This window comes from Anolis carolinensis, chromosome 6, assembly GCF_035594765.1.
Source record: "Anolis carolinensis isolate JA03-04 chromosome 6, rAnoCar3.1.pri, whole genome shotgun sequence".
NCBI classification, from domain to species: domain Eukaryota; kingdom Metazoa; phylum Chordata; class Lepidosauria; order Squamata; family Dactyloidae; genus Anolis; species Anolis carolinensis.
In genome coordinates this window covers 50,938,830-50,961,895 of record NC_085846.1, presented here as the reverse complement: position 1 = coordinate 50,961,895, position 23,066 = coordinate 50,938,830, and the positions used below count along the sequence as shown (strand labels likewise).

The following is a 23,066-nucleotide window of genomic DNA, read 5'->3' as shown; positions in this document are numbered from 1 at the left end:
AGTTTTGTTCACACACTTCACCCTATATGGGGGAAAGGTTATTCACTCTGATGCCCTTGCCAAGTGCCTCTTTTTTCTTAGGGAACATCATCAGATAAATTCCTGCCCCATCAGTCAGGGAATGTCTGACTCATGAATGTCTGGGAATACTCCCTCAAATCAGCCAATGCAGCTGAAAAAAATGAGCCATTTCACACTGCCTTGGTACACTTTTGCAAGTAACAATATCTTTGGGCTGAAAAGTCTTTTGACTTCCTCAACATGCAAGCCGTCTCAAGTGACTGCAACTTGTCCAGCTCCATCTATTCCATCTCCAATATCTCAGGACAGACCCAAGGCATTCACAGACCCTCCAATTTCAGCACATTTTATTTTCCTTCAAGACAAATTGACAAAGAGGCATAAAAGTACCCTGGCAGCCCCTATGATTTCTCTTAAAAAATCTATGAGCTCTCAGTCCCTCAGTCCATCTTATTGGCAGTTCCAACTCATCATTCAACTTCAGGCTCTTCAGGTCCACACTGAAGACAAAACAATCATTTGCATTTCTTTTATTTCCACAAATCTTTTAACCTAATACCAGACTTCCATTAAAAGTAACATACCATATATACTGGAGTATAAGCCGACCCGAATATAAGCCGAGGCACCTAATTTTACCACAAAAAAACTGGAAAAACATTGACTCCAGTATAAGCCGAGGGTGGTAAATTTCAGAAATAAAAATAGATACCAATAAAAGTACATGAATTGAGGCATCAGTGGGGTAAATGTTTTTGAATATTTACATAAAGCTCAAATTTAAGATAAGACTGGCCAACTCTGATAAAATCATTGATCTTATTATTGCATTTATTATTTACAGTAGAGTCTCACTTATCCAACATAAACGGGCCGGCAGAATGTTGGATAAGCGAATATATTGGATAATAAGGAGAGATTAAGGAGAAGCCTATTAAACACCAAATTAGGTTATGATTTTACATATTAAGTACCAAAACATTATGTTATACAACAAATTTGACAGAAAAAGTAGTTCAATATGCAGTAATGCTACATAGTAATTACTGTATTTACGAATTTAGCACCAAAATATCACGATGTATTGAAAACATTGACTACAAAAATGCGTTGGATAATCCAGAACGTTGGATAAGCGAATGTTGGATAAGTGAGACTCTACTGTACTCTATTTATTATTACATGTATTATTTTCCTGTATTATATTATTATTATTATTATTATTATTATTATTATTATTATTATATATGTATTATTTTACTCTATTATTATTTAAAGGATACATAAGCACATTTACATTGAAAAAGATGAGAATAATTCACTCTGATCTTATTATTATTATTATTGCATTTATTATTTTACTCTATTTATTATTACATGTATTATTTTCCTGTATTTATTTATTTTTTATTATTATTATTATTATTACGGGTATTATTTTACTCTATTATTATTTAAAGGATACATAAGCACATTTACATAGAAGAAGATGAGAATAGAGTGAAATAATAAAAGTATTAATAATAATAAAAATAGAGTAAAATAAATGTGATAGTAGCAACAATAATAGAGAAAAATAATAAATGTAGTAATGCCAATAATAATAGAGAAAAATAATAAATGTACCATATATTCTCGAGTATAAGCTGTCCCAAATATAAGCCAACCAGGACCCTCACCCGATAAGCTGAGGGGGGCTTTTTCAGTCTTAAAAAAGGGGCTGAAAACTAGGCTTATACTCGAGTATATACAGTATATTAAACATAATCAATGATGGTATATTGCTTAGAAAGTTCCAAATTATTTTTAGCATTTTGTCATATGTTAATGTTAAAAAAAATCCATATACACTATAAGAAAGGCAGATTCAGTCAATTTCCCCATGCTTCTGGGAAAAATTAGTTGTGAATAATAGTTCTTGTGCAATGTGCTGTGTGACATACAACCATACCATCTGGACTATGTCAAGTCCCTGGCTACACAACCTGAACCAAACCAACCTTCTGAAGGAAACTGTGTGAACTCTGGCACTCCCCTCCAGATCTTCCAAGGTATCTAGCTGCCACCCAGGCAACTTAGCTCTGTGATCTCACTACTGAATTGGAACGGATGCCTTCACCATGAGTGATTCAGGCCCCCTCCTCCAACTGTCAATATTCTTAATCCCTTGAGACATCAAGACTATAACCCAACACCCAGGAAGCCTCAAGTTTAACCATTACACTAATTCCCGATTGTACCATCCTTGGTTCTTAGAAACTTTGATTTAGTCCCACTCCTAGGAATCTCCAAGAGAGGCCTGGCAGATATCCCCTAAATCCTAACCAGTGCCACACTCTCAATCCTTCCCAAAGACAGGCCTCCTTATTGATCCGACCACTATTACCTTCCGGAATACTGCTACTACTGACACTGGAAAATATCATTATTTCCGGCATTGTCTACCTCCTCCTATGGATCTCACTTATTTGATCCACCTTATGTTTATACACTGATAATGGACTCCTATTACTACCGCAAATTCAACCATAGCTCTCTCTTACCTTCACCCAAACATTGTCAGTGCCATTCCCATTCCCACTTACCATGGACATGTTCATTCCGTGCTCACCCAACTGTGAAACTAATGGAGCTCTCACTATCAGATGCCTAGATGCCATCAGCCAAGGCCCCACCTATCAGCACAAGGGACCTAGCATACCACCTTGGGACAGTCAACCTCATGTGAAATTTGCTCTCTTCTTGACTCCTTCCTTTCAACATCAAGATTTCCCATCCTCTGCAGACTCATTGAGAGGGGAGAGCAATCTGCATGGGGAAATATCCCCACTATCCCCCTCACTATTTATCTCAATGGCCCTAGACAATGTCAGTAACACTGTGATACTGTTACCAATGGAGTATCAATAGCTTTACACCAATCTCATCCTCCATAGTCCTGCAGACTAGGACACGGGACAATGGCTTCAAACTACAGGAAAGGAGATTCCACCTGAACATCAGGAAGAACTTCCTCACTGTGAGAGCTGTTCCGCAGTGGAACTCTCTCCCCCGGACTGTGGTGGAGGCTCCTTCTTTGGAGGCTTTTAAACAGAGGCTGCATGGCCTGGTTGGGGGTGCTTTGAATGCGATTTCCTGCTTCTTAGCGGGGGGTTGGACTAGTTGGCCCATGAGGTCTCTTCTAATTCTACTATTCTATGATTCTATGATTCCAGCTCACCAAATCCCTCTGGCTCAAGGTCAAAACTCATATTCTTCATCCTCATCTTCCAGATGTAGATGTCCAGAATGTGGCTTCAACTATGTTTTCCCTCCTTTTGACTCTACTGTTGGAAGAAGGTGATTTGGCACGCCTGAATGGAACTAACTTTGGTGCCATCCACTTCCAAGCAACTCAAGAGACTCTACAAAGTTCAGCAATACAATACATCTTTCTTGCTGGCCCACTCAGTACCGAACTCGATTGTAGTGGAAAATGGCTGAGCCAAATCCACCCATAGATCCCTTTCCTCCCCCAGACAAAGGAAGCAAGATTCTCAATCTCCTTGGTTGAAAATTTTACTCCTCAGCACTACTAGCAAGAAGGGTAGTAAACTACCAAGCCTGCACTGAGCCACTATAATCACTCTCCTTCCTCTTCTATAACCCAGAGACTGGTTTGCATCCCTCAATCTCCCCAATTCAGTCTCATTCCACTTGTATCCATGTCACTTCTCACACATGGTTGCATGGTATATCTTTACCTGAGGTCTGCTGACCAGCTCTCTCCACATTCATACAATGCTATGTAGACTGCGAGTGGGTGCTGCTTTTGGTAGGCAGTGCTCTCACCTGCCCCTTCTCCACAGATAAGATAGTTAATCATCAAGTTGTGTGAGGCACAGAGACCACATAGAAGAAGAATAGGTTATTTACCTGTAATTGTAGTTCTTCATGTGGTAATCTCTGGCCTCACACAACCTGCCCTTTCCCCCTTTTGTTTTGCAGGTCTGCCAATTTCTCTGACAGACATTGGAACTGGGGGGGTCCAGCTTTTTGAAATACATATATAGTGCTGCCCAGGAGGGAGGGACTATCACCAGAAAGCTGCTCAATTCTGGAACATTACATGGACAAATCTGTGCATGTGCAAAGCTCAGTTGTGCAAGGGCACCAGATTACCACCCAAGGAACTACAATTACAGGTAAGTAATCTATCATTCAGATCCCTGTAGATGTTGCTTAACATTGACAAAATGGATTTGTTGTCGTAGTGCAGATGGTATGGTTGTACATTAAACATGTTACACAGCTCTTTGCAGTGGGACTATTATTCACTACTATTTTTTCCAGATGTCTGTGGAAACTTCACAATTTTTCCCGACTTTCTCATCATGTATATTTTTTTCTCATTAGGATAGCATGATAAGATGCTATTATTGATTATGTTTAACATACCATATATACTCGAAGATAAGCCGAGTTTTTTAGCCCTTATTTATGAGCTGAAAAAGCCTCCCCCGGCTTATATTCGGGTCAAGGTCAAGCCAGCAGCCGGAGCCTGGAGGCCACAGTATGTTTTCTTTTCCAAAATGTCCCTTCTTCGCTTCTCCTCCCAGGCTGGTTATCTTATTTTTTTGGGAGAGAGAGAGACAGAGACAAGAAGTGAATGTTTTCAAAAGTGAAAGGAGAATGTGAGAAAACCCTTGCAAGCCAGATTGCATGGGTAGAAGGGGAAGGAAAAAAGATAATCTTGCAAATTATTATTATTATTATTATTACTACTACTACTACTACTACTACTACTACTATTATTGCAAGAACATTTGAGTCCAAAGGGAGGGAAGGAGGGAAAAGACAGCAACAGAAGGTGTGTATTTCTTTTTATTCCTAAAGAAACAAAAATGAGGTGGGTTTTTTGGGAGGGGGAGAGAAGTTTTAAAAAGCCTTTTCTGGCTACTTTTAGAGTTTGAAAAAGGGAGAAAGAAAAGAGGTGGGAAAGGGCAGGAGAAAAGAGGACAAAGTTGTTTTTAGGGGGACTTTGCTTGCATTTCTTCCTTGGGTAAATGCATGCCCCAAAGCTTCTAAATATTTATATAGATGTTCCCCCTACAAATACATTAATATATGAATTTTCCCCTCATATGTTTACAGGTCTTTGCAAATCCTATGTAAATATAGATAGAGATTTCCATGTACCTGTATATCTGTTCCTATATGTATACATTAATTTTATATATGAATTTTATATGAATTTTACCCTCACATGTTTGCAAGTGCAGAGGGAAAATGCACATGCGCGTGCACACACACACAGACACATAGATGTCTAGATAGATATAAACATTGATAAATAGGGCTTTCAAATATTGCAGGAGGAAAATGCACATAAAGGATTTGCAAAGGTTTCAGGGGAAAATACACATGTGAAATTAGTATATACAGTAGAGTCTCACTTATCCAACATAAACGGGCCAACAGAACGTTGGATAAGCGAATATGTTGGATAATAAGGAGGCATTAAGGAAAAGCCTATTAAACATCAAATTACTTTATGATTTTACAAATTAAGCACCAAAACATCATGTTATACAACAAATTTGACAGAAAAAGTAGTTCAATACGCAGTAATGCTATGTAGTAATTACTGTATTTACGAATTTAGCACCAAAATATCATGATATATTGAAAACATTGACTACAAAAATACGTTGGATAATCCAGAACGTTGGATAAGCGAGTGTTGGATAAGTGAGACTCTACTGTATCATGATAGATCTATATCTAGCTCTGCATTGTTTATGTAGTCATTATATGTTTGTCTGTTACTATGTTGGAAGCTGGCTTGAGTCCCCAGGGGGAGATAGATAGGGCAGGGTACAAATGAAGCTGTTGTTGTTGATGATGATTATTATTACAAAGTTATTGTTGCTTTTCCACTTATAGAGTTAGTTTACTGTTTTTCCTTGAAATACAGTAAATATTCAAAACATTTAACCCACTGCTGCCTCAATTAATGTAATTTTATTGGTATCTAATTTTATTTTTGAAATTTACCAGTAGCTGCTGCATTTCCCACCCTCGGCTTATACTCGAGTCAATAAGTTTTCCCAGTTTTTTGTGGTAAAATTAGGTGCCTTGGCTTATATTCGAATTGGCTTATACTTGAGTATATACGGTATATGTCTATTTTAATGAAAGTCTGATACTACATTTAAAGACGTGAAATAGCAGTGATGCAAAAATGAAATGAAACATCATGGAGTGATAATTTTTACTGCAGGTATTTACCAATAGTTTGTGTGAATATTGTTTTCTCTTTCTCACACAGAGATATTGGGTTGTGGTGTAATTTCTTTATTTCTTTATTACTGGTTTCTCCTGTACTTTCCGTTCCCCACTGGAAATAGATTGTTTGCTTTCAAATACTGTGCACAGCAGTCAGTGCAGGAGTCTGGCATTTGATGTGACACAATTGCTAGAACTGCATTTCCAGTGCTGCCTGATTACTAGCCAGAAAAACAATTCAGTAAAATAAGTGAAATGCATATCCCAAAGAGATTGTACTGCTAAACCAGACATCCCTAATTAATATCCCATTTCAGCTATAATGTCACTTGAATTACACAAGATATTATTTTAGACACAGTTTCCCATCTCTAATATTGAGATAATATATTAATACAGGAATTCTATGAAGAATAGTTGTAGATTAAAGTTATGGTAACAACTTGTATATATTGCTTTGAACATTGCAAAATGTTTTAGAAAAGTTATGGGCTGTGAAAAAAAATAGGTTGTGCACATTCCCTTGGAAAATATATGCTGCTAAAGATATTTCATCACGGGAGCTATTAAGATGATGAACTGAATTGATATATTGTTTCTGATTTGGCCAAACTGAAATAGAGTCGTTCCTGAAATGTTCTGTGTCTGTAAACTGAAACAGAATCTTTCATAGTGATGAGAACCAAACCTGAACATCCCTGAAGCATTATAAGCAAATTGGAACTTTAATAAACTTCACAAATAAATGCTACTCCATACAGAAACATGATTGTTATGAGAATGCTTCTTTTCACCCACCCACCCCCCCCCCCCACAAAATAATTGAATGTTACCAAAACATAAGTGGAATTGGGGGTGGGGAGGGGGGAACAACAGAACTGGGACTGGGGCTAGGAACATAGAATTGTTAGATTTCAATTGATTTTAAAATGAACAGGGCTTTTTGACTATTGAGATTCAAATAAAGCCGAGCTGAAATTTAGGGGTCCTGCACTGAGCAGGGACCTACAGAACCCACAAATGAGGTCCGCAAAGCCTGGCGAGCCAGAGAAGCCAATAAAAGTTTTTCCCTCTTTAGCCAATAAAAGTCTCACTAGAATGAAGCAAAGCCACAGTTTATTTCTGTTCCAGCTGGAAAGAATGATGAATCTGAATCTGCTGAAGAGGCTGGCATCCCGAAATACAGAAAAACACACTTTTTATACACTTTTCTAGTTTGAATTTCCCATGCCCACCCCTTTAGCCAGCTTCGCTGTGATTGGTCAGAGGAATCCCTGACATCAGCAAGCCGGGAGGAGTGGCTGGAGGCTTGCGTGCCTCAGCCAATGAGAGCCTGAGTCTCGCCTGTGACGCTGCCTCCCTGTTTGGCCAATGGTGAGAGTGGAGGTGCAGCTAGACAAAGAGGAATATTTGACATGTGACAAATGTTTGGCCCTTCCCGGACCCTTTTGTCCAAATGGTCTGTCTATTAACATGAAGGTTTTAAACAACATTTTCCCTTGATTGGGTCTGACACAGCCAGCACCAGTTCCATTGTCAACTAGCAGCAATCCAGATATCTTGGTGGGATCAAGTGATCCTAGTTCCTGGGAAGGGGAAATGTCATTGTTTTTTTTAAATGGTTTTTATTAAGATTTCACATTGTTACATAGACATAGACATAATCTAAGGGAAAGAATGTGGGGGGGGGGATATAGGTATTTAAGGTAAGGGAGGAGGGGGAGAAAAGAAAGAAAAGAAGAAGAAAAAAGAAAACGTAAAAGTTATAGTGGAGTAAACATTAAGGGAAATGGGTTGGGGAGGGTTTTGGGAGGGTGAAAGGAGTCTATTACTAGACTCCAAGGGAAGGTAGCCCTAACCCGGGGGGGGGGGGGGTAGGTCGACTTCCAATCTTCTAACTTCCATCAACAATTGACGTAGTTTCTTCATTTCAAAGTTTCTTGAAGGTATTCTTCCAAAAGTGACCAGTTCGTTTCTCTCATTGGTCTCCCAGTAGCTTTTTAAATCAAAAACATCAATCTGTCCATATTTTTAATGTCCATTAACTTCTCTAACCATGATTCTTTAGTTGGGCTTTTCCTACCTTTCCAAATTTTTGCTAGTACTATTCTGGCTGCAGTTACAGCGTAAGTGAAAATTCTCTCCTTACTATCTTTATCTTTCTGTAAAATCTTATCTTCCCCTTCTTTAAAATTATATAATCCTAATAAATAATATTCTGGTTTACAATCAAATTCTATTTTTAAATTTTTTTTACATTCCATATGGATTGTTCTCCAATACTTTTTGATTATTTTACAGTTTCACCACATATGGAAATATGATCCAACCTGATCTCTGCAACACCAACATTTATTATCTCTATCCTTATACATAAATCCTAATTTTTTGGGTGTCAAATACCACCTGTGTGTTGTTTTTAACCAATTTTCCTTTAAGTCTGTGGAGTAACATAATTAAATCTTTTTATTCCATATAGTATTCCATTCATCTATAGCAGGGGTCCTCAAACTTTTGAAGTGGAGGGCCGGTTCATGGTCCCTCAGACTCTTGAAGGGCCGAATTATCATTTGAAAAAAAATATGAACAAATTCCTATGCACACTGCACATGTCTTATTTGTAGTGCAAAAAAAACCCAACAACATTTTTTTTTAATTTACTACATTTATATCCCACCCTCTCTCACCCCGAAGGAGAGTCAGAGTGGCTTAAAAGTTGTATGTACATACAATATATTATATTATTAGCATAGCACAATATTAGCATTATATATTACTATATTGTACTATACCACTATACAGTAATATTATAAGTAATATTAAATTTAATATATAATGTATAATTAATATTATATTGTATTATTAGTATTATTATATTGTATATTATTATATGACATTATAATATTATTAACAATATAATATGTATACACAATATATTATATTATTATCATAGCACAATATTGGTAAATAAAAGAAGAATACAATATTTAAAAATAAAAACAATTTTAACCAACATAAACCTATCAGGATTTCAATGGGAAGTGTGGACCTGCTTCTGGCCAGTGAGATAGTCAAGTTAAGTAGGATTGTTATTGTTGTGTGCCTTCAAGTCATTTCAGACTTTGGGTGAGCCTAAGTCTAAAACTGAGGGCGGGCCAGGTAAATGACCTTGGAGGGCCGCATCTGGCCCCCAGGACTTAGTTTGGGGACCCCTGATCTATAGTTATCGGTCTACCCACATTCCTAGACCATTTTGTCATTGAATCTTTGAGGGGAAATGTCATTGTTTGGGGAAGGCTGCAACATTCCCTGTTCCTCACAGAGAGGAAATGTCCTTTATGAAGAACGATTAACATGTCCAAGAGCTTTCAACATCCCAATGGCCTTGGTCTCTGACCCTCTGAGGCTTGGGGGGGAAAGCTAATAGTCTATTGTCTACTGTGTTGGATGCATGGAAGTCTTTTGTCAAAATGATGATGAGGCAACCTCAGGCACCCAGATCTCAGAACTGCTGGTTAGAGTTCACAATGGGGTCACCCTGCTTCATGTTTTATACACCAATATATACAATCATATAAAGAAATATAGCTAATTTGAGATCACACATAAGGGGTCCATAGGAGGTAGGGGGGCCCGTACGAATGGAGGCCTCCACATATGGAATTTTGGGGGTAACATAAGGGCTGGGGTTCAAGGAACAGCCTGGGGACCCGTACGAGCAGAAGTCAAGCTGCCTTTGAGTAAAAAGAGTTCTTCAGAGATCCCCGTCGGTTCCTAGGAAGGCAACGAACTCTAGGGGATCCCCAAGACTAAGGAGATGGTGCGAGGGTACATGGGGAACATGCAGGATGGGGAAGAGAGGGGTCCCTGTCACCTGGGAGTTCAGAAGGAGTCATATAAGGTTTAATGAGGTATTGAGTGGCCAAAGTCCATTCATAAAAGTTTGAGTTCATTCATAAAAAACCAAATTTCATTCATAAAGAGACCAAATTCCATTTATAAAGGTAGCCAATTCATTTGATGAGACCTGGGGGCTTAAGGAAGACATAAAAAGGGGCCCTGGGGTCAGCAGGCACCATCCAGGCACCATTTCGGGCGACACCCCCAGAGACAAGCAAATCCGTGGAAGGCTCCTTGATATCCACAGGGGTCTTTGGATAGGACAAAAACGTAAAATTTGAAGGTGTTAGCAGTCTGTTCAGCAAAGCTGAAATTCTGTATCCAGTTTTAAGTATGGTGTTTCCTCGTTCCTGGGATGCCCTATTAAGCCTGCAAGGTTCCGTGGCTTGGAATGGGGTTAATGCATAGTTTAGAGTCAGAAAAGGACACAGTGTATCAAGCAGGGGCCCCATTGCTCGATATCACAAAGATGATAAGATTTGATGTATGAAATTAAGAAAATGAGGATAGGCTGTAAAACAGATTGTTAATTTGCTAAATTAATTGTCACAAACTGTAGACTGCTAGGGAAGAAAAGCTCAAAGACTGATATGAATACAGCTCCTTTATTTTCCAAATCAAACAAGCAGAGAGAAAGTCTGGATTGCTGCGGGTTTTCTGAGCCATATGGCCATGTTCCAGAACCATTCTCTCCTAACATTTCACCCACGTCTATGGCATGTAAATTGCTTCTAAACTCTAACCAAAAGACCCCAAGTAATATCTCTCCCAGTTTCCTTTTGCCACCTCAATGTTTACATATTCCCATGAAACCTAACTGCTATCTACATAAAAAGTATCATGGTTAACTTCCCTCTCACAAACTTGATCAACCAGATGGTCGTCATTAACAGCTTGCTCTTCACAGTCCTTTGATGACATGGTTACTCCGAAGGTTTTCTTTGAAGTTTTAGAGGGATCAATGAAACTAATGAGAATTTTCTCTTTTGTTTTGTTCAGTAAGAAAATTTAGTAGATGTGCCAGTGAAGTATAAGTACTGTTATTTTGTGATGTTATTTTGATGTATTACAGAAGGTTAAAAGATACTGTTATAGATAAAAGATATTGATATAGTAAAAAAAACTCAAAAAATTATCCATAGGTCAATGTGAGGGAACCACCAGCCCTGCGATCCTTCAGCTTGAGGTGGGGCAGGATGCCTTTTTGGCTGGCGGTAACATGTCGTCATTTCACACTTTTTTTTCGTGTCAGGAGCAACCGGAGTTGCTTCTGGATTGAGAGAATTGGCCGTCTGCAAGGACGTTGCCCAGGGGACGCCCGGATTTTTTGATATTTTACCATCCTTGCGGGAGACTTCTCTCATGTCCCCGCATGGAGCTGGAGCTGATAGAGGGAGCTCATCCGCGCTCTCCCCGGGTGGGATTCGAACCTGGCAGCCTTCAGGCCAGCAACCCACACTGTGAACTCTACACAGAGGCTGCCCATGGAATGGGCTCCTTCCAGGATGCCTGCGGCAGCACATTGACCCAGTAGAAGTGCCTGCAGCCCAAAAACGCCTGGTTCTCATCTCGTGGGGCCACCTCCAGGACCTCATGCCGCTCCATTCGTGCATATTCTTACCTTCCAGCAGGCCTGGGGGCCACAAATGAGAAAGACCTGGCCTCCACACTCCCGGTTGAAACAGGAGACATGGCACCCTTGAAGCGTTCCTTCCCAGCCCTTCTCTTGGTGATGTTCCTGACTTCGTGGAGCGGAAACATGCCTTGCTTTGCCCATCCCATGAGGTCTCCATGGCTGGGATGTTTGCGGCCAAGTCCTTGTAAATAACTGTTTTCCAAGCAGAGTGGCAGCCGAGTGTGTTGCCAGCAGCTGCAACGACTGAAGGCAAGGCTGCGTACTTGAAGGCGAGAGGCTTTGTGGCCCAAAATCATGATTTTCACATCATGGAAGTCACAGAGCCCTCTCTGCTGAATTCCCCGATTCTGGGGAGCCTGGCCAGTGCCAGCTGAATCCTTTTTTGGGTTCAAGCCCTCTCCCCCTTTTGGGTTTGTTTGTTTGGCCTCCTCAAAGCACTGCGTGGGACTCATTTCCAGAAACCCTTTCTGATGGAGTGAATTATTCCCTAAGTCTGGGGACCCCAGCCACGTTACACATAGCTGAATCCTTCTTTGGGTTCAAGCCCTCAGGGTTCAGGTCACACACTCTCAGCCACAGAAAACCCAATGAAACGAGAAATAACACTTTCAAACCAGGAACAGATTTCCTTTTTCAGAGGATGATGGCCATCTGTCGGAAGTAATTTGATGGTGTACTATGATTTCTTTTCCTGGGTGATAAATGTCATTTCCTAATTGGTACTGTCATAGAAATATGGCAAAACTTTCTGACACTGCCTGAACTTTGCCTTTGCGCAAGGTACATGGTGCTATGATAGCACATTATGGTTTGCTAGGACACTGTGTCCACCAATTTCACAGAGTTTTGGGCACAAAAACAAAGTTTCTGAAGTAGAACAAGGACTTTCAAAGTAAAGACAACCCAATGAAATAGGAAATAAGACTTTCAAACCAGGAACAGATTTCTGCAATAATTATCAAAATGGTTTCTTATATAAGCTATGAAAATTTGCCAAAAATCAGAGGATAAGGGAAACGTTCTGAAATATGGTGAGCTATCAGTGTTAAATGTGTTCTATCACTGTATCAAATTTGATCAGGATAGCTCAAAAAATGATGGCGGGAGAGTCCTGTAAATTTCCCCCAGAGCTGTTTTTTTTTTTTGCCATTGTGCATGCGCGTCTGCCATTAACGAATTAATTACAAATATTCCAAATTTTCATAAAGTTTTGATTTTTTTGGTTCAAAAATCAGAAATGACTTTAGAAACGAAGCACCAGCGCCCCCTACTTTGGAAGCGAGTATTGAACTTTTTTTTTTCATGGATCACACATGCCTATTATACACAATGCATTACTCTTTCATTATTGCTGTGGACCTCAGAAAATACTTACAATAAATTCCTCCCATTACTTTCTGTTTTTATTCAAACATTAATGAAGAATCATTCCTCAATGTCTTAGTTCTCTGTGTTAAAGAGGTATAGTCTTTCTACAATGCATGTGCATACCTGATAATCAAGACAGCATGTGGATTGCTTATATTTACAATTACCTCTCATTCAGTAACTCTGGTTGCAAGTTAATCTTTGGCTAGACATTAAAAATGACAGATTTCAGTGAAAACTACTTGTTTTGACAAACAATTCAAAAGATGTACTCTGTGGGTTTCAACACTAAGGATGAATTCAGAAATCCTTTTTAAAGACATTTAACGCAAACAAGAAATTCTGGCTCAAGTATTTCAGGAATAGTTTCAAAAAGACTGGAGAATTTGACAATGGACGTTCTTATTTCTGTCCCACAAAACATGTGTACATGAAAATGTCTAACAAAGGTATAGACAAGCCACCACAGCCAGGCAAGTGAGGCATAGATAAAATGTAATTAAATTCAAATAGTAGTGGTTTGTTGTTTTCCAGGGTTTGGAAAAGTTGTGTTATTGTTGTTGTTATTGACAACTCTCAGGGTCTTCCAGCCAGCATCAAAGATTTCTATATTTTAGAAAAAAGGTAGAATATCCATATTTTGGTAATGAATGAAACAAGCAGTATGGGATAATGTTTTGGGTAGGAGCCTTTAGGATACCATGATTTGAATTCCTGTGGTGACCCTGGCAAGATACTCTTTTCTCTAGTTTTAGGGCCCTTCCACACAGCCATATAACCCAGAATATCAAGGCAAAAAATCCCCACAATATCAGCTTTGAACTGGGATATCTGAGTCCACACTGCCATATATTCCAGTTCAAAGCAGATAATGTGGGATTTTTTTCAGCTGTGTGGAAGGGGCCTTAGAAGAAGGCATGACAAGTCACCTGTGAATAAATCTTGGCAAAAAAAATGTTTTTTGGATAGTGAAATTGAGCAATACAAAGGATTCTGTTATAATAGGTTGCCAGAAAGTGCAATTAACTTGAAAGCACATAACAACAATCAAATAAATTATAATTTATTGCATTAATGTCATTATTAAAACACTGATTACTAAACTACTTCCTTGTTATTCATTTTCTGAATCTTTTCAGTATGGTTTCAGAATTTTGAAATGATTAGTAAATTTTTCACATGAACAATTTATCCATAACAATTATTTTGAGTAGTCATTATCTCTAGTGCCCATTCTCCCAGATTTTCTTAAGGGTTTGTAAAATGACAGTTATTAGAGGAATACAATCTGTTTATCTCGTATTTCATGTGTGTATATATGTGCACATACACGTGCATGCACAGAATGGACTGGGGAATTGTAGTTATAGGTCAAGTTATAGAAGGAAAGCCACTTTAAAACATTTCAGATAAAATGGCAAAGAAGATTAGTGTGCATGGACAAACATTTTAAAAGGTTATTTCCAAATGATTGACAGCAAAGAAAATACCTGATTGGTGATATTTCAAGGTTTTTATTTGATACACATTTGTCAAACTTATGGTGTGACATTGAATAAATGTGGAAAAAACAAACATATTCATAAAAAACAAAGGCAACTGAATCATGAGCTATGATTTGATTTTATTACAAAACAACAATCAAGTCCTAGAATTACCTTTTAAAGCTGAAACTTTCATAAAGAAATTTGGGGGGCGAGAGATGAATGGCATTTCATACAGATGTGCATATATATTCACTAGACTTTGTGGCTTAAAAAGAAGGGAAACCTGAAGCAGTCATGGTGCTATATATTTCATGATGTTATATATTTCAGATTTTTATTGTAATGTTGGAATGACAAATTCTCCACCAGTAACATTTAAAGATTTTTTGAGTCTTGTACTGTTTTGAATAAATGGGAACTATATGAACTTAAGGTGTGGTTTGCAAAACTTCTGTTGTATACTAGGGTTAGTTCCCCATATATGTTGTTAATGGCTCTTAAGTCAACTTCAACTAATAGCTACCTCCAACTATCCTGATGTCAGCAATCCTACTCAGGTCTTGCAGGTCTTTTTTTTAATCTATCCACCAGTAAAACCAGACATTACTGTATTTTCTAGTGAATCGTTGTTGTTGTTGTTGTTGTTGTTGTTGTTGTCATCTCACTTTTATCTTGATTGAGACACAAAGGGGCTCACAACATTTAAAAACACCGCAGTCTAAAATCCACTGCATACAAATATTTAAAAAGAATTTAAAAAACCAATCAATTAAAATCCCTTTAAACAATCAAAAACTGTTAAGAAATGAAATACCTTACAGCACCCCCTGGCTCGCTCTTAAAAATGTTCTGCTTCTTTTTTTATAGGTCTCATTGAGCATTTTTCACAAAAAAAAAATTCACACAAAAAGAAAAGAAGAATATAAAAGAGGATGACAGTGGAGTTCTATTTAGAACTATAAATGTTTACTATGTCACAGAGGAAAAGGAAGGGGATGGGAGTGGGAAGACAAACCATGTATTTGTTATAATTATTGCATCTATATCTTCATCTCAAATGCTATTGAAAGTATTTAAAGTTTCATATATCTTCTACAACAAAAAAGAACATACTCTTATCGATATCGAACGTGAACACACTGGCCCCGCCCTCACCCTGCTCTGACAAACAGCTGATCCCCACCAGAAGTTCCCCCGGTTTTTGGGAACCTGGCTTTTCCCTTCCAAGCTTGCCCCTGCACCACAGAGATACACTGTTTCCACTTTGCTGCAGAAAAGAAACCTCTATGCTTTCTCCTCCATTGAAGCTCACTTGACTCCTGCTACTTATTAACCAACCAGCAATAAAACACTGGCAAATACTCTTTCCCTCTCATTTGCAGAAGATGAGCCCTTTTGCAAAACATTTCTATAAACCAAAAATATTGATAACTTCCCCCCAGAGCCGCAGATTTCTGCGGGCTTTGATGAGGCAATCCCGGGTCGCCTCGGAAGCAGGAAAATGCTGTTTCCCTAATCGCAGATACCGGGACCTGTGGATCTCAATAACCACAAACTCACCGATTTTCCCCAGACCAATTTCAAATCACTCTGTAGTTAATTCAAAGCCTAACTGCTATCTTGGATTTTGCTGGAATGGCCCCTATTCGGCTCCACAGGCTCAAATTGGTAATTTTATGAATGAAGTCTTTACTTTTATGAATGAGGCCCCTCTCATCATCTTTATCAGAGGCCCCTCTCCCCATTCCCCGTAGTCTCCCCAAAGACTGTCAAAGTGGATAGTTTCTATCATTGAATTATGCCACAAGCTCACTGGGAAGCGACCACCATGCTAAGTTAAGGCTCATGGGACTAGGGCAGCTTCCACTTCTGCTGCCTTTCTGAGAAAGGTCCCACTGAACACTATTTGCGAAGTGGCCATGTAGAGTCCTCCGTCCACCTTTGTATCCCATTACCATTTGGATGTGAGATCCTTGAAAGATACCTCTCTAGATCATGCTGTACTATTATAGTTTTGTGAATCTCCTCATTCTATCTGAGGGCTGTTTCAAAAGTAGCATCTTATGTTTTGTTTATCATGTGTAGCTTTCACCATCAATGGTGATTTACCTGCTATACAATTTTCATTGGGCAGAAATTCTTGCTGTAAAGAATTGCTGATATTACCTGTTCAATTCACCTTGTGTTCAAGTGTATGGTCATCCCTTGTGGGATTCATGTGTTACTAATCCAAGTGTTGCTCATTGGGCATGGTCTGTGAGACTTTTCTCTGTTACTATTGCCCCTCAGGTTAGCTTCACCTTGCTAAAGACACCAGGCTGCACACAGAACGTAGTCTTTTGTAGTTTATTAGGAAATAGACAGTAAAATAGTTCATAAAAGGTAAAAGTTCAGTTCAAAAATATTACAAAACAAAGTTATGATCATCAAATCCCTAGAAGCATAGGCATGAAACAAGGTCTTTTTAAAAGAAGCCAAAGTCCCAGAAACGAGAATACATCCAGGCTACGAGGTAAATACAGGAACGCAGACTTGATACAGGAAAGCAGACTTGGTTCTTGACTCTCTTTCAGCAGACTGTTTTAATAGCATAACATGAAGGCATTTCTTTGCCCTTTGACCTCCCTCTTATTTGCCATTCGGAGGCTTCTACACACACCCCGAAATTCCAGCCGACTAGCGCGATCGAGCTCAGCGGCCTCATTGTCAAGGCCATCAAGGCCACTGAGCTTGTTAGTGTTATCAGAGCTACTCTCCCCTTCTGCTTCTTGCACCTGAAAACTATCATCAGAAACAACCTCATTTCTTCCCATGGGAAAAACTCCCTGCTCTTCAGCTCCCACAGCAGGAACACTCTGCACCTGAATCCCATAATTTCCATCAGAGTTATCTTGAAACTCATCCTGAATCTGAATCCCATCATTATGCATTTGCATCCCAGAATCCTCATCAGAATCACAAAAAGGCAAAGGCTGAGTCACAGCACTTACTACTAAATGACTGCAAAATGTTGGGTGACATTTTCAGAACTTTATTACTGTGACATTTGTCAAAATATTGTGTTAATGCAATCTTTATTGATAGTATGCTGACTTCAAACATTGTGTGGATGATACATTGTACACTGTTTTATTGGCTCTTGATAGATCTCTTAGTTACAGGTACACCGTTTGTGGTGAAGAAACCTCTTATTTTGTACTAAAGGTGATAGTCTCCTGTGTGTCATGACTCCCTCTTCTGATAATTTGTGTTTGCTAGTCACCCAGTTGTGTGATTCACAGAGACCATGAAGAAGAAGGACAGAGTGGTTATCTGTTAATTCACACAACAGCTGACCATTTTCCTTGCGCAGGGATTATCCCAATTCATATCTTAATACAGGCTGTAACTGCAGCCTAGGATCTGAGGGGTTTCAGCAGCAACCCGGTCTTATATAGTCTTGGGATGATGGACGGGTTACTGCCTAGTGATTCTAGAAGGTTCCAAACAGTGTTCTGCACAGGTGCAGATTACCCAGTTGTGTGAATTCACAGATGATCACTTGAAGAAATACAGTTACAGGTAAGCAACCAGTCTTTCTCTTTAACAAGCACCCTTCAAGTATCTATATTTCAATATTAAATGGCTGAGTTATGTATGATGGGAGATGTTATATTCCCATGTGTTCATAGTAACACAAAGCAGATCAAAAAAAGTGGAACCAATGTGACACCAACAGAATCCCGAGACAAATAAAATGCATAAAGAAAAAAATGTTTCCTTTCTTCTTACATTAAGAAAAAATAGTGTGGCAAATTTAGGATTTAGCAAATGAAGATTTAACAGCTTCCTTTTCTCTCTAACACATAGACCAACATGAGAACTACTTATCTCTGTGTGTTCATTCACTCAGTTGTCTCTGACTCTTCGTGACCTTATGGAACAGTCCATGCCAGAGCTCCCTGTCGGCCGTCACTGCCCCCAGTTCCTTCAAGGTCAAGCCAGTCACTTCAAGGATACCGTCCATCCATCTTGCCCTTGGTTGGCCTCTCTTCCTTTTTCCTTCCATTTTCCCCAGCATCGTGATCTTTTCCAAGCTTTTCTGTCTCCTCATGATGTGGCCAAAATACTTCAGCTTTGCCTCTAATATCCTTCCCTCCAGTGAGCAACCGGGCGTTATTTCCTGGAGGATGGATCTTCTTGTGGTCCAAGGCACTCTCAGGATTTTCCTCCAGCACCAAAGTTCAAAAGCGTCTATCTTCCTTCGCTCAGCCTTCCTTATGGTCCAGCTCTCGCATCCATAGGTTACTATGGGGAGTACCATTGCTTGACTTTGCGGACCTTTGTTGCCAGTGTGATGTCTCTGCTCTTCACTATTTTGTCAAGGTTGGCCATTGCTCTCCTCCCAAGCAGTAAACGTCTTCTTATTTCCTGGCTGCAGTCTGCATCTGCAGTGATCTTTGTGCCTAGAAATATAAAGTCTGTCACTGCCTCCATGTTTTCTCCCTCTATTTGCCAGTTATCAATCAGTCTGGTTGCCATAATCTTGGTTTTCTTGGTGTTTAACTGCAACCCAGCTTTTGCACTTTCTTCTTTCACCTTGTCTTACCTTATCTCTGATGCCACTGAAAACTCACAAATAATATTTTAACTATGTTGAGAGGGGCCAGATGTACAGACTAATTTGAAGTAGAATTTCAGACACACATAACCTTTCCTACTCTAAATCTACAATGGCAGTTAAGGGTTTCTTGATGAAGAAGTCACAAAAAGATGTAAGATGTTACTATTTTCTCTTATTTGAAATGTTCAATAAGTTATTAAAGCAAAATCTTTTTATGATGAGAAATAGTTGTTATTACAAACAAGGTTAGACAGCTTTATCAATGTATCTTGTATTATTTTTCTTTGTGAACCATTGACATTGTTTATGTCCTTTGCTTCATCACCCATGTGTCTCAGTTATAACCAAAAGAAGGAAAATGTTTTTGTTCATTGGCTATTTTAAAAAGCCAATGTGTGTGTTTGTTGTTCCCAGCCAACATTTTGGAGAAAATAAACCCAGAGGCAAGGGCAAGGGCAACCTTTGTGAAGGTCTCTGGTAAACTATTTTTATTACTATTGTGAGATTATTCCATATTTTAAAGGGCAATATTTCCAGAATGAGAAACATACTTTAGAAGAATATATCAACCATTAACCTTATCTGCCTTTCCAATGAGAGAGAAGTGGGGGATGGGGTGACAGAATACAAAAGGTAGTGAAATGGAATTCCTGGACCTATATTTTCCATCATCGCTGTTGCTACTGCTTGAATCACAGTGATTTATATAAAAAACTTCATCATGGTCTGAATCAGTGTTTTACTTCAGAAACTGTATCACATATACAACTTCTGTCTGCTCCAAAAGAAACATTAGTGGCACAGAAGCCACCAAAAATCATTTTGATATGATACATGCAAATGATACTATTTCACATTCACATCTTGAAAAGCACATTATATTCCACTGGGTAGTCATGAACCACATATTTCACTGTTTATAAATGTGATCATACAAGAAACCATTTCAGCAGTTGGGACCTAGAATAAAATTCCAGTGCGACCAAAATCCCTTTATTCCAAAGAATGATGCCATTCTAGGCTGCATCAATAGAAAAATAGTGTTGAGATTAAAGGAAGTAATGGTCCCACTCTATTCCTCTCTGGTTTACTATGTCCAGTTCTGGGCACCGCAATTCAAGAAGGATATTGACAAACTAGAACATGTCCAGAGAAGGATAACAAAAATGATCAAAGGTTTGGAAACCAAGTCCTACAAGAGCTGGGTATATTTAGACTGGAGAAAAGAAGGCTGAAAGGGGACATGATGGTAAAATATTTGAAATAATTTGTCATATTGTGGAAGGGGCAAGCTTGTTTTCTGCTGCTCTGGAGACTAGGATGTGGAGCAATGCATTCAAATGGCAAGAAAAAATATTCCATCTAAACCTTAAGAAGAACTTCCTGATGGTAAAATCTGTTTGGCAGTGAAACTCACTATCTTGGAGTGTGGTGGAATCTCCTGCTCTGAAGGTTTTTTAAGCAGAAGCTGGATGCCCATTTGTCAGAAATGTTTTGATTATAGCTGCATGGCAGGTGGTGTGACTGGATGACTCTTCCAAATCTATGATTCTGTGATTTGCAAGTATGGTATCTTCTCCTTTCTGGGGTATAATTTTACTGTATGGATGGCTATGATTACTAAACATATCTTTATTTCACATAAAAGGTGACCTCTTCTTTGTTGAAACTGACACCAAGCCATATGTTTTTTTACAAAATGATCTGACATAGTAGTCATGGGCAACAGAGTTTGTTGGGGCAGGGCTGCTTTAAAACATGATGGGATAAATAAAATAATAATTTTATAGCCTGTTGTCATTTTGCCTCTTTCCCACAACACACTGCTGGCTGATAATGAATGGAACATTCATTGTGTGATCTATCATCTCCTTGTACACCTGCCATCTGTTCCATTATGAATTACATTAGTCTGCCTAAAGCTAACAAAGATTAATTGTCATTGTTTGGTAAATTGACACAGGCAGGGCCTGCTGCTTGGGTAGTTCCAAAATGCAGTCACGTATTCATCCTTGTTCATTTGTCACTCTCTCTTGTCTCAACAGGTGTATTCCCAATCACTGTGAGCATGGAGGAAAGTGCACTCAAACATGGGATAACTTCAGTTGCAACTGTGATGGCACTGGATACACTGGAGCCACATGCCATAACTGTACGTAAAACCTTGAATAATAAAAAAACAGTTAGCATGATTAAATAATGGACATGTTTCAATCAACATTCTCAAAATTAAAAGTCCTAAAAGAATCTGCCAGTGAAACTTGGAACCAGAGCCAGTCCAACAATGAGGCGAATTAAGCGGTCGCTTCGGGCACCAAACATACGGGGGCGCAGTCGAGACTACTTTTTCTGTTGATTTGTTGTAAAACATGATGTTTGGTGCTTAATTTGTAAAATCTTAATATAATTTGATGTTTAATAGGCTTTTCCTTAATCCCTCCTTATTATCCAACATTTTCGCTTATCCAACGCTTTTATTTTTCAGTGATTGTTTATTGGGGGGTGCCAAAATTCTGTTTGCCTACACTTGAAAAATACCTAGGGCTGGCTCTGCTTGGAACTTAAAATTCCTTACCTGTAGCAGGGTCACATTGATTCAGTTTTTAAAATAGTTTTTACAAGATGTGTTCTTATGTTGTGGACCATGTAATTAAAATTTAGACTTGTGAGTTAAAGTTTGTCCTCAGTGACCACCCTTCTTTCTCAATCTTTTAGCTTCAACACAGTTCAAAATTAATTGATGGGTGGGGTACAGAAGCCTGCTGCTTATCACTGAAGGAATTATCGCACAAAGTTCTAAAAACGGACATAGCATTGCAAAACTATTTCAGCTGAAGAGACCCAGGATAGCTCTTCTTATGAGACCAATCAGTTTCCCAAGCGTTTGAAGAAACTAGTGATTGTGTTTAGCTTACTGGAACTGCCAGAGCTTATCTCCTCCCCATGTGTTGCCCATTTGCCCATGTCCACCTTGTTTCTGGAAGAATTCTACAATCCTGTAAGTTCAAAATCTCATGAGACTGAGGCTTTGCAGTTAAATATTACTACACATTCACAAACACTGTCCTTTCAAACACTTTAAATATTTAAAAAGGGAAATATGCCATTTGCATTTACTGTCCTTTTCATGTTTTGGTTATTCTGCTAGGGAGAGGGCTACATTTCATTACCTAACTCGCACATGCTACTGCATTGCATTACTTGCCTGTATTGCAAAACAAATGTTCACAAGCACTGTTGCTTTAAACACTTTTTTAAAACGAATTTTTATTTTTTTAAAACACAAAAAATACATACATACCATAGACATACAAAACATTTACAATTCCTACCACCAACACGAGGATTGTTTTCATTTACATGTTCATTTCTTTTTGAGACAATCTATATATCTTTATCTTTATACATTTCCATTCTATATACTATATAACATTTGTATCTTATTTCTTATGGCTTGATCTCCGGATTGATTCATGATCTAGTTCTTTACCCTTGTCCATCTTTCTTCCATTTCTCTCATTCTATTTTCATTAGTTTTTAAAGCATTTAATTTCACATTCATAATTTCAAATTCTATTTTCTCCACCATATATTGGTACCATTTATTTACTGTCCATTTTGATTTATCTTTCCACCCTAATACTATTACTGCTTGTGCACATTCAATTATTGTTTCTTTTATTTCCCTTTTATTTTCCGTTTCCTCTCTTTTCCTAGTATTTGATTTGACTCATTTTGTATAGACTGCCAAAAATATTGTACATATTCATATTCCCACATCATG

General features: G+C 38.6%; 1 protein-coding gene across 2 annotated transcripts in view; it reads left to right on the top strand.

The window, feature by feature from the left end:
- cntnap2 (contactin associated protein 2) overlaps nucleotides 1-23,066 on the top strand; it is a 924,912-nt gene that overhangs the window by 741,714 nt on the left and 160,132 nt on the right. For both annotated transcript variants that reach the window (XM_008112904.3, XM_008112906.3), the window contains one exon: nucleotides 21,328-21,434. In XM_008112904.3, the coding sequence (XP_008111111.1) occupies nucleotides 21,328-21,434 (107 nt within the window). The remainder of the gene's footprint in view (nucleotides 1-21,327; nucleotides 21,435-23,066) is intronic.